The sequence below is a fragment of the Argopecten irradians genome, chromosome 13 (genome assembly GCF_041381155.1).
Source record: "Argopecten irradians isolate NY chromosome 13, Ai_NY, whole genome shotgun sequence".
NCBI classification, from domain to species: domain Eukaryota; kingdom Metazoa; phylum Mollusca; class Bivalvia; order Pectinida; family Pectinidae; genus Argopecten; species Argopecten irradians.
In genome coordinates, this window is record NC_091146.1 from 33739135 (window position 1) to 33758658 (window position 19524).

The 19524-nt window shown below is 36.9% G+C and overlaps 2 protein-coding genes across 5 annotated transcripts in view; both read right to left on the minus strand.

The window, feature by feature from the left end:
• The window catches only part of LOC138306390 (uncharacterized), a 256651-nt gene that overhangs the window by 75821 nt on the left and 161306 nt on the right, over positions 1–19524 (minus strand). The gene's annotated exons all lie outside the window — the stretch shown is intronic.
• Positions 806–18717, minus strand: LOC138305835 (MYCBP-associated protein-like). The gene is made up of 9 exons (XM_069246100.1): positions 18486–18717; positions 7850–7913; positions 7071–7275; positions 6077–6207; positions 5265–5356; positions 4726–4913; positions 3781–3927; positions 1644–1757; positions 806–934 (listed from the first exon to the last, which is right to left on the minus strand). The coding sequence occupies exons 1-9, from the start codon at positions 18715–18717 to the stop codon at positions 806–808; spliced, it is 1302 nt and encodes a 433-aa protein (XP_069102201.1).

A 19524-nucleotide genomic window follows, 5' to 3' on the forward strand; every position in this document is an offset into this window, starting at 1 on the left:
TAGTCCCCAACTAATTATCTCTATGAATATCTAAAGGTCCACTACCGATACATCAAATTAAAGCTTCTTAAAAACAAAAATAACTTAAGTAAATGTCTACTGATGGCCAAAGATGAGGTTACAACATCAAACAAATGCAATATCCCCTCTGTAATCTATGTTAACAGTGAAGAATCAATTCGCTATATAGCCATCTGGCGCAGTGATAGTCTACCAACGAACGATAATTAGGACGACGCCGGGAAACATGAGACGACCTGCATTATGAAAATTAACATTTTATTTTAATTAAATTGTTCAGAATGTGATGATGAGTATATTATTAAGGGTAAGTTAATAATTTTTGTGACTCTACAAAATTATCAATCTCGTCTCGAAAAATTAAAAGCCGTATCAGGAAGGTAGTGGGCCTTTATATATGCTTGTGTCTGACTGTTAACTTTTTCAACATCGTTCCAATCAAATTTAGGTAAGAGGTTTTACTATAATTTCTATTATGGATTACTAAAACTTTTCCAGAGATTTTTTTTTCGAAGATTTGAACACTTTTTGACAACAATACTAAGGTGAATGCTATTTAAGGAAGTCTCGTTTTGCCTTTTTCTTTCTTTCTCTTTAATGATGATACATTACCATATTTTACTCATATGACACACACTTTTTTCAGATATCAACAAGTGAAAAATTGGAGAGCGCACTACGCGTAGGTACAAGCCATGGAAACTCATTTAGACAATTCAATATAATTCTGATATTTTTGTCATTTTTACGAAATGTTTGAATGATAACATTTTTTCCCCGTGACCTACCCAACTTTGTAGAGGTTTTTCTTGACAGGGACATGAGGGGTGTAGGCCATCTTGGAAACATTTGTGTTGAGCTGGTGAAGAAAGTTTTCTTTTCTCTCGTCATCTTCGTCCATGTCCAGCAAGTCCTAGAATAATAGAACTAATTGATTATCTCCCCTTAACCAATTTTATTACTAAATTACCTCCCTTTACTTGCTAGCTGCCATAAATTTTCATCAATATGTCAACTAACAATTACCCCCCGTATCTATCAAACTAGGTATTAACTAGCAAATTATCTCCCTTTGTCCAGATTCGAATTAACAAGCTATCATTATCCTATACAACTCCCCATTCCCTTGTTTTGACTATCATATATCTTATGAAATTTTTTGAACCAACAAATTTTGTTATATCACTTATATTTACTTATTTATAAATTTTGATTTAAACATTCTATCTGAAAGTTATCTCCCTTTTACAACTTCATGTCCATGATATTCATAGTAGCACAACATTTGACTATGAGACAGTCATATGAAAATGTGAAACAAACAAAGTCGGTATAACTTAGCAAAACTAGCCGTTATCTAATTCAGATCTCTGTGTACTCAGACATAAGTGTATGGCATTTTCCTTCGTAGTAAATAAAACCTGCACAATCCAAAAACCTGTCTATACCAGTCAAATATGCTGGTCCATATAACAATAATTCATTTAGACAAGTTCTGGTTTTATGATCAATCTGACTTTGCTGTTACAATTAACTCATTCACCCTGAAACACATTTAGACTCTTCTAAATCAAAGACTAGACCAGTCCATTATGAAACTTCAGGGTGAATTAGACTGTCACCTCTTTCAGATCCTCAATAGACAAGTCCCAGATTCGGTCTTCTCTCTCCTCCTCCAGGACCATCTCCAGATGCATTTGTTTCAGCTGCTGGACCAGGGTGAAGTTGTAGTGTAGCTGTAAGAAAAAAAACATTAAACATCAAACCCTGGACTAGGGTAAATTGTAATGTAGCTGTAAGATAAAATATTAATTATCCAAACCCTGGACTAGGCTAAATTGTAATGTAGCTGTAAATAAAATATTAATTATCAAACCCTGGACTAGGCTAAATTGTTATGTAGCTGTAAATAAAATATTAATTATCAAACCTTGGACTAGGCTAAATGTAATGTAGCTGTAAGATAAAATATTAATTATCAAACCCTGGACTAGGCTAAATTGTTATGTAGCTGTAAGATAAAATATTAATGATCAAACCCTTGACTAGGCTAAATTGTAATGTAGCTGTAAGATAAAATATTAATGATCAAACCCAGGACTAGGCTAAAGTTGTAATGCAGCTATAAGTTAAAATATTAATTATCAAACCCTTGACTAGGCTAAATTGTAATGTAGCTGTAAGATAAAATATTAATTATTAAACCCTGGACTAGGCTAAATTGTAATGTAGCTATAAGATAAAATATTAATGATCAAACCCTGGACTAGGCTAAATTGTAATGTAGCTGTAAGATAAAATATTAATTATCAAACCCTGGACTAGGCTAAATTGTAATGTAGCTGTAAGATAAAATATTAATTATCAAACCCTGGACTAGGCTAAATTGTAATGTAGCTGTAAGATAAAATATTAATGATCAAACTCAGGACTAGGCTAAAGTTGTAATGTAGCTATAAGTTAAAATATTAATTATCAAACCCTTGACTAGGCTAAATTGTAATGTAGCTGTAAGATAAAATATTAATTATTAAACCCTGGACTAGGCTAAATTGTAATGTAGCTGTAAGATAAAATATCAATTATCAAACCCTGGACTAGGCTAAATTGTAATGTAGCTGTAAGATAAAATATTAATTATCAAACCCTGGACTAGGCTAAAGTTGTAATGTGGCTATAAGTTAAAATATTAATTATCAAACCCAGGACTAGGCTAAATTGTAATGTAGCTGTAAGATAAAATATTAATTATCAAACCCTGGACTAGGCTAAATTGTAATGTAGCTGTAAGAAAAAAATATTAATTATCAAACCCAGGACTAGGCTAAATTGTAATGTAGCTGTAAGATAAAATATTAATTATCAAACCCTGGACTTGGCTAAATTGTAATGTAGCTGTAGGATAAAATATTAATTATCAAACCTAGGACTAGGCTAAATTGTAATGTAGCTGTAAGAAAAAAATATTAATTATCAAACCCTTGACTAGGCTAAATTGTAATGTAGCTGTAAGATAAAATATTAATTATCAAACCCTGGACTAGGCTAAATTGTAATGTAGCTGTAAGATAAAATATTAATTATCAAACCCTGGACTAGGCTAAATTGTAATGTAGCTATAAGATAAAATATTAATTATCAAACCCAGGACTAGGCTAAATTGTTATGTAGCTATAAGATAAAATATTAATGATCAAACCCTGGACTAGGCTAAATTGTTATGTAGCTATAAGATAAAATATTAATGATCAAACCCTGGACTAGGCTAAATTGTTATGTAACTATAAGATAAAATATTAATTATCAAACCCTGGACTAGGCTAAATTGTAATGTAACTATAAGATAAAATTTAATTATCAAACCCTGGACTAGGCTAAATTGTAATGTAGCTGTAAGATAAAATATTAATGATCAAACCCTGGACTAGGCTAAATTGTAATGTAGCTGTAAGATAAAATATTAATGATCAAACCCTGGACTAGGCTAAATTGTAATGTAGCTATAAGATAAAATATTAATTATCAAACCCTGGACTAGGCTAAATTGTAATGTAGCTGTAAGATAAAATATTAATTATCAAACCCTGGACTAGGCTAAATTGTAATGTAGCTGTAAGATAAAATATTAATTATCAAACCCTGGACTAGGCTAAATTGTAATGTAGCTGTAAGATAAAATATTAATTATCAAACCCTGGACTAGGCTAAAGTTGTAGAGAAATTTCGGGCAAATATTTCCTTTTACATCAAGCAACTTACCTTCAGGTTGTAACGGGCAAATATCTCCTCTTCAGTGATGTAGTTGTCGACGGGAGAACTTGGGCGGTCGGGAGTTTTTATACCACTGATGATATCAAACATCACCTGCCTAACCATCTGCTCTGCTTGTATCTGCTGCAAGTCTCGCTAAAATATCAATATATAATTTCATAATATCATAATGCTAGTTATTGATGTTAGCCAAATTTTCTTTGATTTAAACTGAAAAAGTTCAAAAAATTTGATTATAGTCAAAGAGTTTTAAATTTCATTATCAGGCTTTCACATTGTTGTCAACTCAAACTTGTATCAGATTCACAGGCCTTGCTTTTGAAATATTTTGTCGATCAGGAAAAATACTTTCATTACCGTATTTCGACCCAATAAGCTCCCAGGGCGGTTAAAAATTAAAAATAGATATATGGAGTACCTATCAGGACCAAATTTGGGCTGACACTTCACACAATTATTACACTGAGTAGACCATTAATCAATTTACATATAAGGCCAAAAAAAATAAATATGGTCGGCATCTTTCACTCTAAAATAATGGTCGAAACCAGAGTCTGACATCAAAATTGCGACTTTAAATTTTTTTTCGTAGAAAAGTGGGAAAAAAAACATGGTCGGGGGTAAAAAATTAGGGACGGGTCGGGTAACCCTAAACAGAGATATTTTTTTGTTTGGCCTTAGTAATCAAAACAAGAGAAATCTTCACGGTTTTTGTACTTTCAGTCTGTATTTAAGTCATTGTAAGTGATCCTCAATAAGGAGAGGGGTTTTTATAGGGACGGCAACCTTTATTGGGTTGAATACGTCTTATGTTTCCTGCCGTCATCCTAATTACTGTACGTTTGTTGACTATCACCGTGTGACAGCAAAACAGTGTAATGAATCTTCATTGTTACATCGATAATGACCTTTACTTAGGTTTCGAAATCATACCTCAAGCTCCTCGTGTTCTTTGAGGAATTTATCTTCCTGAAGAGCAATGCGGCGGAGGGTAACGATGAGAACGGCCCCTCCACAGAGGGTCGGACGTGTCTCAAACCTCCACTGTTCATGAAACACCCCAGCACTAGGAGATTTAAATACAAACGGGACCTTCATCGTCTCACTTGGTAAAATCACACCTGTCAAAGGAAAAAAAATGTTTTGTTGATTTGGTTATTAAAATCACAAACAAAATTAACTGATGGTGTTTTTTTTAGTAAAAATAATATTGGACACTGGGAAGATTTTAGCAAAGAAGATAACATACAAACGGACACTTTCACCCCTGAAATTTCGTAATAGACTGGACTTGTCTTTGATTTAGAAGAGTCTAAATGTGTGTTTAGGGGTGAATAATTTCATGGCTACATGCCAAATCTAAAACAACTGTTTGGTAAAAGTTTTTAGGAGTGATGCAATGTTTAAGATACTTAGAAGACTATTTTTTCCTGTGTCAATTTTGAACATCAAAAAAAAGTGTTTGTAATTGCCTGGTTTTAAAATATCCATTTCTGGTATTCTGTTTATGAATAGTTGAGAGTTATCTCCCTTGTAGGTAATTATCTCCCTTGTAATGTCGTTACTTTGTGAGCAAAAATTACGTCATTTTCTAATAAAAATATGGCGTTATACTCCTACTCATCACGTTATAAAATCATGACAAAAACAATCCATACCTACCTGTAAGGACAGATAACTCAAATATATCACAAATTTAGTCAGAATTCAAAGCTTAACCCTGCTGTTCTAACTGTTATCTAGAAACCATTCGTAAAATCATATACAGTCAAACTTGGTTGATACGAACTTCGTTTCAGGTGACCTAAAAACTCTCGGGGGATTCATGAATGTTCAGCCCTTGGCAAGCCTCAGGTTGGATGTTCATGAACTACCCCTCGGGTTGTGATTTCGTTGTCACACCCTCTAGGTAGGTGATGATTCTATTATCATGTCACACCCTCTAGGTAGAGAATGATTCTATTATCATGTCACACCCTCTAGGTAGGGAATGATTCTATTATCATGTCACACCCTCTACCCTCTAGGTAGGGAATGATTGATATTATCACGTCACACCCTCTAGGTAGGGAATGATTCTATTATCACGTCACAGTAGGGAATGATTTATATCAGTCACACCCTCTAGGTAGGGAATGATTCTATTATCATGTCACAACCCTCTAGGTAGGGAATGATTCTATTATCATGTCACACCCTCTAGGTAGGGAATGATTCTATTATCATGTCACACCCTCATGTAGAATGCATTACAAGTTTTTCTCTATTATCATGTAGTGCTTACAAGTTTTCCTCATTCTCCTGGTCCTCCTCAGGATATTTATAGAAAACATCCGTAAATTCGATGTCCGTGTCTTGGCGTTCTGGGTGTATGGTTGCCTGGTTCGAATCGACGACTTCAAGTCCGTCAAACTCCTGTTAAAAGAAAACATAACGGTTTTATGCTGGGTTTTTGGTATTAACTTGCTCACTCACCCTATTGGACAATTCCATCTCTTCTAATTCAAACGCTGGAAGAGTCTATTGTAATATAATTTTTCAGGCCAGGATGAGATATCCATGCACAAACTAAATAAATCTATATCAAATAGGAATAACTGTTTGCAGAAAAAGACAACTTTAATCAGTTATGCATTTAACTTGGAAAACAGTAAGCTTATTTACATTACTAACGTCTCTTTGATTCTAAATATAGAAACAATAAGTCAATATCACCAATCATTAACCTGCACATGAAAATTTGTTTACCAGTGAAAAGCCCATTGATATTTGGTTAATGAGCTGTGATAATGTGAACTGGATTTATTCCGGCCTTGTGGGTTGTAGTATTAAACCCATTTATATAATAATTGGACATGAGCTCATAGTAAACAATAGTAATTAACTACTTGTAAACATGTGAAAGGGTAATCTTCGCTATATAATGTTGGCAAATTGGAAACACTACATTTAACCTTGACTTTGTAAAAGTATGGTCTATATATAAAAGTGGTTTAATGTTTTCTGAGAACATAGTAGAAGAAATCATGAACAAGAGGCCCTGTTTGTAATGCCTTCCCCTAAGAATGTTTGTGGGCCAAATTTGGTTACAATCCAAGTAGAACTATATGACTAGTATTAATTTAAAAGATTTACCTCTATTTCTCCTATTGGGCCCTGCCCCTCCTGCCCCCGGGGTCAAAGTCAAAACGGTGAGCTAAAAATGATCGAACAACAGGCATGGCCTAGATGATTTTTCTCGCTAAAATTAGAGGTAAAAACATGAATGAGACACTGACTGGTTGATGAGGGTCCAGTTCGTCTATGATTGGCTGTAGCTCGCTCTTCCTCTCGGACAGGTACTGGGCCTTATGCCACAGGTAATGGACAGGGGTGGTATGTGTCGGCGACCAGTTCCAGCCTTTCTCATTCCTCACCCCCTGGGGAATGCCAACATGCTCTATAGGGCGTGGATAGCCTCGCTCTGACTGGGTCAAGGTCATACTGGAAAGATCAAAGGTCAAAGGTTAGGATTATCAAGGTAACATCGCCTAACATAGGGAAAGGTCAAGGGTCAAAGTTCTGATGTTCCATAAAACAATGGCATTGTTCTTGATCATGAAAAAAATCATACCAAAGTAAAGAAAACTTTACCTCAAATTATCCTGATTCACAAGCTCAAATTTACACTAATCATTTTAGTACACTTTTAATGAGCTGTACGAACGACATAGCTGCATGTATGAATTATCTCCTTTATCTGTGTGGCATTTAACACTGCTGTATTTCTAATCATTTTTAGCTCCAGATTTGATTTATCTCCCTTATATGATTGAAAATTGAATGCATGAATTATCTCCCCTTGTCTGTGTGGTATTTCTAATCTCAGAATTTTCTTGTCTTATACATGTAATCACATTTTAAGTCCAGATATGAATTGTCTCCCTTTATGCGATAAAAAATACTTTTTATATTATCAGACATAGACTTTATCTTCAATATAATGATAAATGATACACCTCTTTTATTTTAGCTCCAGATATGAATTATCTCACTTGACATTTTAATTGACACTTACTGGATGCCGGATACGTCGTCTCCGAATCTCACCTGCTGTTTCCAAAACTCGCTGCCCACCCGATCTATAATATGCAATACAAGTGTCATTATATAAGATAAAACATGAAACGTCTTTTAAAGATACTTCACCTCTGACGAATGGTATTTTTTCTTTATCAAAAGAGACAAATTTGTATTTTTCTTCAGTTACAAAATAACTTAAAGCTTTTCAGATAATATATTGATTAATTGCATCCCGAAAAAAAGTCATGGCAGTATGCCCTATATGGAACGAAGTACTGATTGTGCATTACCAACAGAAGAATATGTTATTTTATTGTATTTTTGAGTCAATTAGACACATATATATCAGATATTGTTCAAATGATGGGTAATGTTTATGCTCTGTCGGCGGTGGAGCATCTTTAATGTCCAGGTTCCATATAAGGAGATGGAAAGTGATTGGATACAATGTTTCACAGCAAGGGTTTGATTTAAGTTGAACATTTTATTAACAGCTAGGGTCATTTAGGATGTGCAAGGCTTAATGGTGGAGGAAAGCCAGAGTAACCAGAGAAAAACCAACAGCTTACTATCAGTACCTGGCAATGGGGTGGATAGATTGTGGTGTTCCCATGGTGAGGGAGAAAACAAAAACTCAGAAGCCGTGAAAGAAATGTATATACATCGCTGTTTATGATCAACTTATTTCTTAAAAAAAGAAACAGAAATTAAATGAATACTGTATTCATGTACACCATAATTAGCACCTCTCTCCTATAAGAGCCCTTCCCCTCTTCTGGAAAAGGATTTTTAAAAACGTTATATAAACACCCCTATCACATGGTTTAAATGACTGTATGATGATTATACAACCGGTATTGTATCCCAAATTATCAAAAATTCATGTGATGGAATGTGAACAAAATTTGATTATTGATTATATTTCACTGAAAAGCATCAAAGAATCCATGTTTACTTTGGCAGATAAATATCTGTCCTAGTACAAAAAGAATTTTTTTTCTTCCAAAACTTCTATTTTGTTTCCTTGAATAAGCCCCCCACTCCTCTCCAACTCCTCTCCCTCGTAGAAAATTTATATTGTGTTATTTTGTGCCCTAATAAGCCCCCAACTCCTCTCCCTCGTAGAAAATTAATATTGTGTTATTTTGTGCCCTAATAAGCCACCCCCAACTCCTCTCCCTTGTAGAAAATTTATATTGTGTTATTTTGTGCCCTAATAAGCCACCCCAACTCCTCTCCCTTGTAGAAAATTTATATTGTGTTATTTTGTGCCCTAATAAGCCCCCAACTCCTCTCCCTTGTAGAAAATTTATATTGTGTTATTTTGTGCCCTAATAAGCCCCCAACTCCTCTTCCTCGTAGAAAATTTATATTGTGTTATTTTGTGCCCTAATAAGCCCCCAACTCCTCTCCCTTGTAGAAAATTTATATTGTGTTATTTTGTGTCCTAATAAGCCCCCAACTCCTCTCCCTTGTAGAAAATTTATATTGTGTTATTTTGTGCCCTAATAAGCCCCCAACTCCTCTTCCTCGTAGAAAATTTATATTGTGTTATTTTGTGCCCTAATAAGCCCCCAACTCCACTCCCTCATAGAAAATTTATATTGTGTTATTTTGTGCCCTTATAAATAAGCCCCCAACTCCTCTCCCTCATAGAAAATTTATATATTAATTGTGTTATTTTGTGCCCTTATAAATAAGCCTCCAACTCCTCTCGCTCGTAGAAAATTCATATTGTGTAGTTTTGTGCCCTAATAAGCCCCCAACTCCTCTCCCTCGTAGAAAATTTATATTGTGTTATTTTGTGCCCTAATAAGCCTCCAACTCCTCTCCATTGTAGAAAATTTATATTGTGTTATTTTGTGCCCCAATAAGCCCCCAACTCCTCTCCCTCGTAGAAAATTTATATTGTGTTATTTTGTGCCCTAATAAGCCCCCAACTCCTCTCCCTCGTAGAAAATTTATATTGTGTTATTTTGTGCCCTAATAAGCCCCCAACTCCTCTCCCTCGTAGAAAATTTATATTGTGTTATTTTGTGCCCTAATAAGCCCCCAACTCCTCTCCCTCGTAGAAAAATTTATATTGTGTTATTTTGTGCCCTAATAAGCCACCCCCAATTCCTCTCCCTCATGAGTTGTGTTGAACATAAAAATATATATAGTAAATGTGGATATTTTCGTGAGTGCTTAATTTTTCGATTTTGTATCCATGCAGCTTTCGCGGTGCGATTATTTTTCGCGATATATACACTATTAGACATTAAATTCATACATGTACAAAACATTACGCGAGGGGGGAATTTTCGCGATCAAGCGGCTTTAGCGTGATTAGCGTAAATTTCCCCCTCGTGAAAATGACCACATTTACAGTTTACTAACATCCTTTTCTGTAGTTGATGGCAGGAATTGTCCTGTCGATGATGTAGTGTTCCTCCTGGATCTTACATTAGTTATCAGCGGCGTTCATAGCTAGATCCTCCGGATTTTTCCTCAGATGGCCTTGAATTGATTTTTCTGTACTGGAGATATAACATAAAAAACTGAGTGTACTCTAAATAGACCGCAAAGCCATTTTTTCCTTTATGGGCTGATAAAGTAAATTTTCAAGCCAATGAAAATGCTCGTAACAAAATTGAATCATTAAAGCAACATTCTATCCCCAAAAATAGAGCTACAGAGTCAGTATTTGACTTTCCGGAAATCTGTTCCCTGTATGTTCAGATTGTGAGTTTTCCAGACAATCTACATCAAGGTTACCAGGGATCTACTGTATAACTATAAACCTCATTTCAAGATCAGGAATAAAAGGAATGCTATTTTCACAAGAAAGCCAAAGAAGTATTGATCAATAAGACATGCACTGATTTCCCATTGTTCTCATTGGCTAATACATGATCATGTGATTTACAGTATTCAACGTTTCCATTTAAAGGAACAAGTCCATATTGTGGTTGTGAATTCATAATTTGCCCAAACAGGGAGTTCATCAGGGTGGTGTCTTTAGACCATCGTTCTTTTATTAAAAATAATGCTAATGATATTTTTAAAACCAGCTACAGACCTCTCATTCAGTCTATATGGTGTCATTATAACCCGCTGGTAAAAATTAAAATAATGACTCCATAAACAACCCAGTTCTAATAATGCCATGTTTATGCATTTACCGCAGCTATGACGTCATCTGTCATTATTTAATTCTTCCAGGGAAGTATAACAACATATTGACCTCAACAATCAAAGGTCCATAACTGATGTTGTAAACCAACTTTCCTTCGCGTTTACTAAATTTCGTGATTTCTAATTCAATAATTAGTTTGTAAACATAATCGTTAGCAGATTTAAACATTTAAAGAATATGATATAAGTGATTTTTATATCAATTAGCAGAGATAAATATTCACGAATTCACTTGGACCACAAAATTAAAAATGGAAATCGCACGAGAAAGATAGTTGGTTTACAGTAATTTAACCATTAAACAAGGGCAGACAACTTTGGAAAACAAAAAAGGCTCGTAATAGTAACAGTAATTACTTGAGATATATCCTTGCTGTTTTTTCCTTTCACGCATTTTCTACTGCCAGTTCTCCAAAGCTTTACTCTCATTAGCGTGGACAGGCATCACTTTCTTTTTACGTTCATACTTCACCGTCGGCGTGGATGTTTGAAACCCTGGATCTTAGGGGCAGGAAGATCCTGTAAGGAGAGATAATCATGAAGTTTCAATGCTGATTCAAATTAAAAAGGTTTATAATTCTTTTAATGAATTTTTTTCAGATATTGGTTGAGGTAAAATTTTTACATAAGGTATGATATCAGAGTAATATTTCCTAATTATATAAAACAAAAACAAAACAAAAAAAAACATTCAATTTAATCATTCCATACATAGAGAAAGTGACAACGGAATCACAACTTTAGGGGTGTTTCTGCAATTCATCAATGTCCGACCCGAGGTAGAGGACTGTGCGTAATGTCAAACACCTTAACCACTTAGCCACCCCTGACCCAGAGGTGGAGGTCAAGTGGTAAAATGTCTGACACCTTAACCAGTCAGCCACCTTGACCCAAAGATGGAGGGCTAGTGGTAGAATGTCTGTCAGCCACCTTAACCAGTCAGCCACCTTGACCCAAAGATGGAGGGCTAGTGGTAGAATGTCTGTCAGCCACCTTAACCAGTCAGCCACCTTGACCCAAAGATGGAGGGCTAGTGGTAGAATGTCTGTCAGCCACCTTAACCAGTCAGCCACCTTGACCCAAAGATGGAGGGCTAGTGGTAGAATGTCTAACAGCTTAACCACTTAGCCACCCTGAACCAGAGACAGAGCTAGATCGAGGTAGAATTAGACATGTATACCCCACTGTGACAAAGAAACGGTAGACTTAGTATAGAATTGTCAGACACCTTCACCACTTAGCCACACTGAACTAGAGACAGAGCTATACCACACTGTAACAAAGAAATGGTAGACTTAGTATAGAATTGTCAGACACCTTAACCACTTAGCCATCCTGAACCAGAGACAGAGCTAGAGGTAGAATTAGACACGTATACCACACTGTGACAAAGAAATGGTAGACTTAGTATAGAATTGTCAGACACCTTAACCACTTAGCCATCCTGAACCAGAGACAGAGCTATACCACACTGTGACAAAGAAACGGTAGACTTAGTATAGAATTGTCAGACACCTTAACCACTTAGCCACCCTGAACCAGAGACAGAACTATACCACACTGTGACAAAGAAACGGTAGACTTAGTATAGAATTGTCAGACACCTTAACCACTTAGCCATCCTGAACCAGAGACAGAGCTATACCACACTGTGACAAAGAAACGGTAGACTTAGTATAGAATTGTCAGACACCTTAACCACTTAGCCATCCTGAACCAGAGACAGAGCTATACCACACTGTGACAAAGAAACGGTAGACTTAGTATAGAATTGTCAGACACCTTAACCACTTAGCCACCCTGAACCAGAGACAGAGCTATACCACACTGTGACAAAGAAACGGTAGACTTAGTATAGAATTGTCAGACACCTTAACCACTTAGCCATCCTGAACCAGAGACAGAGCTAGAGGTAGAATTAGACATGTATACCACACTGTGACAAAGAAATGTGGTAGACTTAGTATAGAATTGTCAGACACCTTAACCAATTAGCCATCCTGAACCAGAGACAGAGCTAGAGGTAGAATTAGACATGTATACCACACTGTGACAAAGAAATGGTAGACTTAGTATAGAATTGTCAGACACCTTAACCACTTAGCCATCCTGAACCAGAGACAGAGCTAGAGGTAGAATTAGACATGTATACCACACTGTGACAAAGAAATGGTAGACTTAGTATAGAATTGTCAGACACCTTAACCACTTAGCCATCCTGAACCAGAGACAGAGCTAGAGGTAGAATTAGACATGTATACCACACTGTGACAAAGAAATGGTAGACTTAGTATAGAATTGTCAGACACCTTAACCACTTAGCCATCCTGAACCAGAGACAGAGCTAGAGGTAGAATTAGACATGTATACCACACTGTGACAAAGAAATGGTAGACTTAGTATAGAATTGTCAGACACCTTAACCACTTAGCCATCCTGAACCAGAGACAGAGCTAGAGGTAGAATTAGACATGTATACCACACTGTGACAAAGAAATGGTAGACTTAGTATAGAATTGTCAGTTACTTTAACCACTTAGCCATCCTAAACCAGAGACAGAACTATACCACACTGTGACAAAGAAACGGTATACTTAGTGTAGAATTGTCAGACACCTTAACCAGTAACCACTTAGCCATCCTGAACCAGAGACAGAGCTAGAGGTAGAATTAGACATGTATACCACACTGTGACAAAGAAATGGTAGACTTAGTATAGAATTGTCAGACACCTTAACCACTTAGCCATCCTGAACCAGAGACAGAGCTAGAGGTAGAATTAGACATGTATACCACACTGTGACAAAGAAATGGTAGACTTAGTATAGAATTGTCAGACACCTTAACCACTTAGCCATCCTGAACCAGAGACAGAACTATACCACACTGTGACAAAGAAACGGTAGACTTAGTATAGAATTGTCAGACACCTTAACCACTTAGCCATCCTGAACCAGGAGACAGAGCTAGAGGTAGAATTAGACACGTATACCACACTGTGACAAAGAAATGGTAGACTTAGTATAGAATTGTCAGACACCTTAACTACATAACCATCCTGAACCAGAGACAGAACTATACCACACTGTGACAAAGAAACGGTAGACTTAGTATAGAATTGTCAGACACCTTAACCACTTCGCCACCCTGAACCAGAGACAGAACTATACCACACTGTAACAAAGAAACGGTTGACTTAAAATAGAATTGTCAGACACCTTAACCACTTAGCCACACTGAACCAGAGACAGAACTATACCACACTGTAACAAAGAAACGGTAGACTTAGTATAGAATTGTCAGACACCTTAACCACTTAGCCACACTGAACCAGAGACAGAACTATACCACACTGTGACAAAGAAACGGTAGACTAAGTATAGAATTGTCAGACACCTTAACCACTTAACCATCCTGAACCAGAGACCAGAGCTAGAGGTAGAATTAGACACGTATACCACACTGTGACAAAGAAATGGTAGACATAGTATAGAATTGTCAGACACCTTAACCACTTACAGGGCTTTTTTCCAGCATGATTTGGGGCCGAAAATCGGCCCCATTCCCCATGGCAAAACCTCTAAAAATTTCCCAATTCAACCCTAAAATTTCCCAAAATCAAAGTTTCTTGAAAACTATCCAAAAATATTGCATGAACTGAGATGGTTAAGGCTTTAAGTATTTGTGAATTGACTTCAAAAAAGTAAACTAGACTGGAAATAAAAAACAAATCTTAATTGTTGTGCTTTATTTCATATTTCATAATTTTGCCAAATCTTGGTTTTGGCGCTCCAATTCCCCAAATTCAAAGCCACAGGCCCCATTCACAAAGCAGTGAGAAAAAGCCCTGACTTAGCCACCCTGAACCAGAGACAGAACTATACCACACTGTAACAAAGAAATGGTAGACTTAGTATAGAATTGTCAGACACTTTAAAGTTAATAGTTGGGCAAAGGAGGGCTAAAGTTGATAAAAATGGTTAAAGATATCTAGTATAATTTCTTTTGAAACAAAAAAATAAAATTTCCCAACGAGGTCACTCTGAATGGGAAGAACTTAATCTATATTTAGAAATCTTAAAACATCCTCTCGGCTGGCTAGTGTTGACATTTCCATGAAGCCTCTCTCTAGAGTTAGGTGCATTTTTTTTAATGATTAATTTACACAGAGATTTTTCATAATTTCAATGGTTAAAAGTGGACAACATAAGCAGAGCTTGACCGTCGTTTGTGATACCAGTGGACTTTTGGGAGGCCAATGAACATGTTTAGACTGAATTTCCTTGCCCGACTATTCACTTTAACCCTGTAGCTGTTAAACATCAATTAACTTACACCAAAAGGTCACCCCGGGTCACAGCCTCTTGATGGAAATCATCGTAATTTCCTAGGATGCTATGGGGCATTACGTTACCCAAATTATCGTACCTCGTCCAGCAAAACCTGTACAAAAACGAAAGACAAAATGAATACCTTGTATTGAAAAAATAAAAATGAAATAAAACATTCTCCTGAATTGTGTCTATTGACTATAGTTTGGAATTTTTATTCATAAGATAACTTTTACAACATTACTGACCTAAAACGTAAATAGATTTAAGGGGGCATCTGTACATGGGGGGGATAACTCTATCCTAACTCAGTTACTAACCTGATACATCATAGGTTTAAGGGGACATCTGTACATGGGAGATAACTCTATCCTAAGTCTGTTACTAACCTGATACATCATAGGTTTAAGGGGGATATCTGTACATGGGAGATAACTCTACCCTAAGTCTGTTACTAACCTGATACATCATAGGTTTAAGGGGGATATCTGTACATGGGAGATAACTCTACCCTAAGTCTGTTACTCACCTGATATGTCCAGAGATATAAGGGGACATCTGTACATGGGAGATAGCTCTATCCTAAGTCTGTCACTAACCTGATATGTCCATAGGTTTAAGGGGACATCTGTACATGGGAGATAACTCTATCCTAAGTCTGTTATTAACCTGATACATCATAGGTTTAAGGGGGATATCTGTACATGGGAGATAACTCTACCCTAAGTATGTTACTTACCTGATACATCATAGGTTTAAGGGGACATCTGTACATGGGAGATAACTCTATCCTAAGTCTGTTACTCACCTGATATCTCCAGGGGTTTAAGGGGACATCTGTTCATGGGAGATAACTCTATCCTAAGTCTGTTACTAACCTGATACATCATAGGTTTAAGGGGGATATCTGTACATGGGAGATAACTCTACCCTAAGTCTGTTACTAACCTGATACATCATAGGTTTAAGGGGGATATCTGTACATGGGAGATAACTCTACCCTAAGTCTGTTACTCACCTGATATGTCCATAGATATAAGGGGACATCTGTACATGGGAGATAACTCTACCCTAAGTCTGTTACTAACCTGATACATCATAGGTTCAAGGGGGATATCTGTACATGGGAGATAACTCTACCCTAAGTCTGTTACTTACCTGATACATCATAGGTTTAAGGGGACCTCTGTACATGGGAGATAACTCTACCCTAAGTCTGTTACTCACCTGATATCTCCAGCAGTTTAAGGGGACATCTGTTCATGGGAGATAACTCTATCCTAAGTCTGTTACTAACCTGATACATCATAGGTTTAAGGGGGATATCTGTACATGGGAGATAACTCTACCCTAAGTCTGTTACTAACCTGATACATCATAGGTTTAAGGGGACATCTGTACATGGGAGATAACTCTATCCTAAGTCTGTTACTAACCTGATACATCATAGGTTTAAGGGGACATCTGTACATGGGAGATAACTCTATCCTAAGTCTGTTACTAACCTGATACATCATAGGTTTAAGGGGACATCTGTACATGGGAGATAACTCTATCCTAAGTCTGTTACTCACCTGATATGTCCAGGGGTTTAAGGGGACATCTGTACATGGGAGATAACTATACCCTAAGTCTGTTACTAACCTGATACATCATAGGTTTAAGGGGACATCTGTACATGGGAGATAACTCTATCCTAAGTCTGTTACTAACCTGATACATCATAGGTTTAAGGGGGATATCTGTACATGGGAGATAACTCTACCCTAAGTCTGTTACTAACCTGATACATCATAGGTTTAAGGGGACATCTGTACATGGGAGATAACTCTACCCTAAGTCTGTTACTCACCTGATATGTCCATAGATATAAGGGGACATCTGTACATGGGAGATAGCTCTATCCTAAGTCTGTTACTCACCTGATATCTCCAGGGGTTTAAGGGGACATCTGTTCATGGGAGATAACTCTATCCTAAGTCTGTTACTAACCTGATACATCATAGGTTTAAGGGGGATATCTGTACATGGGAGATAACTCTACCCTAAGTCTGTTACTAACCTGATACATCATAGGTTTAAGGGGGATATCTGTACATGGGAGATAACTCTACCCTAAGTCTGTTACTAACCTGATACATCATAGGTTTAAGGGGGATATCTGTACATGGGAGATAACTCTACCCTAAGTCTGTTACTCACCTGATATGTCCATAGATATAAGGGGACATCTGTACATGGGAGATAGCTCTATCCTAAGTCTGTCACTAACCTGATATGTCCATAGGTTTAAGGGGACATCTGTACATGGGAGATAACTCTACCCTAAGTCTGTTACTAACCTGATACATCATAGGTTTAAGGGGGATATCTGTACATGGGAGATAACTCAACCCTAAGTCTGTTACTCACCTGATATGTCCAGGGGTTTAAGGGGACATCTGTACATGGGAGATAACTCTACCCTAAGTCTGTTACTAACCTGATACATCATAGGTTTAAGGGGGATATCTGTACATGGGAGATAACTCTACCCTAAGTCTGTTACTCACCTGATACATCATAGGTTTAAGGGGGATATCTGTACATGGGAGATAATTCTACCCTAAGTCTGTTACTAACCTGATATGTCCATAGGTTTAAGGGGACATCTGTACATGGGAGATAACTCTACCCTAAGTCTGTTACTCACCTGATATGTCCATAGGTTTAAAAAGCAAAAACGCGCAAATTAAAAAAACCCTGTTCGTCCAAATTGACTGAACTTTGAGACAACATAACAAGACTAGAATAGAAGACCAGAAACAGAAATATTGAAACAGACTTTCAGTCGGGATTAAAAATAGCAAAAGTATTAGGCCCAGTCACAGGGCCTCGTTACTATTGGTGATATATATAAGATAGGTCACGTCTATTTACATACATTACACTGTAATGTATGTAAATAGACGTGACCTATCTTATATATATCACCAATAGTAACGAGGCCCTGTGCCTTGTGTAATGTATGTAAATAGACGTGACCTATCTTATATATATCATCAATAGTAACGAGGCCCTGTGGCTCAGTGAAAAAGTTTTCAAATTAAAAAGAAACTGTTGTATACCGGAAAGTGAACTTACCTGCTATGTATCTCCCCTCCTCTGTCGTTTCTCCACTTCCTGTGGTAACCTGCCATTCTCCGGATCTCACATTTAAGACCTTGTTACTAGTGACTGCAACGTTTTTTGGCGTGGGTAAGATGTTATATTTTTCTGAAGGAGTTTCTGCTTCCGGTGTGGCATTTTCATTTGTGACCGTTTTCAAGTGTGACCTATGGCGTATTGCGCATGCGCAAGGCAAAAATAATGGCATAGTTTAATACATGGATTGGCAAAACTCTAGCAGACGAAATTGTGTATTACTACAACGTAAATATGGTTTGTTTGTTTGTTTGTTTAGTTTTACGTCCTATTAACAGCCAGGGTCATGTAAGGACGTGCCAGGTTTGTTGGTGGAGGAAAGCCGGAGTACCCGGAGAAAAACCACCGGTCAGCGGTCACATTTGAAAACGGGTGGAGTTACATTGTTGGGAAAAGTCTATATATTGTAAGGGTCACATTTCATAACTGGGGGAGTCTGTATATTGTAAGGGTAACATTTCATAACGGAGGGAGTCTGTATATTGTGGAGGTCACACTTAAAAACGGGAGGAGTCTGTATTTTGTGAAGGGTCACACTTGAAAACGGGAAGAGTCTTGATATTGTGGAGGTCACATTTGAAAACGGGAGGAGTATTACTTGTTGTGGGGGTCAGATTTTACAACTGGTGGGTCTGTATATTGTTTGTGAATTGTACAGGTTTATTGTTAAAGCCATACTTTTCAACGGTCCATACCTGATCGCTCTATCACGTGACGTGTAGGGGTTATACTGATTTGCTCTGTACCGCTTCCACTGTCTAACGGATGTAAAATCCTCAAAATTCATCAAAACTCATTAAAGCTATTCTAAAAAGACAGTTCTGCCAGTATTACACCTGTAGGTGTGAGAGACCAGCCAGTATTACACTTGTAGGTATTAGAGACCAGCCAGTATTACACCTGTAGGTATTAAAGACCAGCCAGTATTGCACACGTAGGTATTAGAGACTAGCCAGTATTACACCTGTAGGTATTAAAG

What these genes read in the sequence shown, in the direction of transcription:
- LOC138305835 (XM_069246100.1), bottom strand. Translation starts at nt 18,717, where the DNA reads ATGCCATTATTTTTGCCTTGCGCATGCGCAATACGCCATAGGTCACAC. An exon ending in AACTGGACCCTCATCAACCA is followed by an intron (nt 6,208 to 7,070) that starts GTCAGTGTCTCA and finishes TTCTTTTAACAG; the next exon opens with GAGTTTGACGGACTTGAAGT. An exon ending in CTATTGAGGATCTGAAAGAG is followed by an intron (nt 935 to 1,643) that starts GTGACAGTCTAA and finishes CTATTATTCTAG; the next exon opens with GACTTGCTGGACATGGACGA.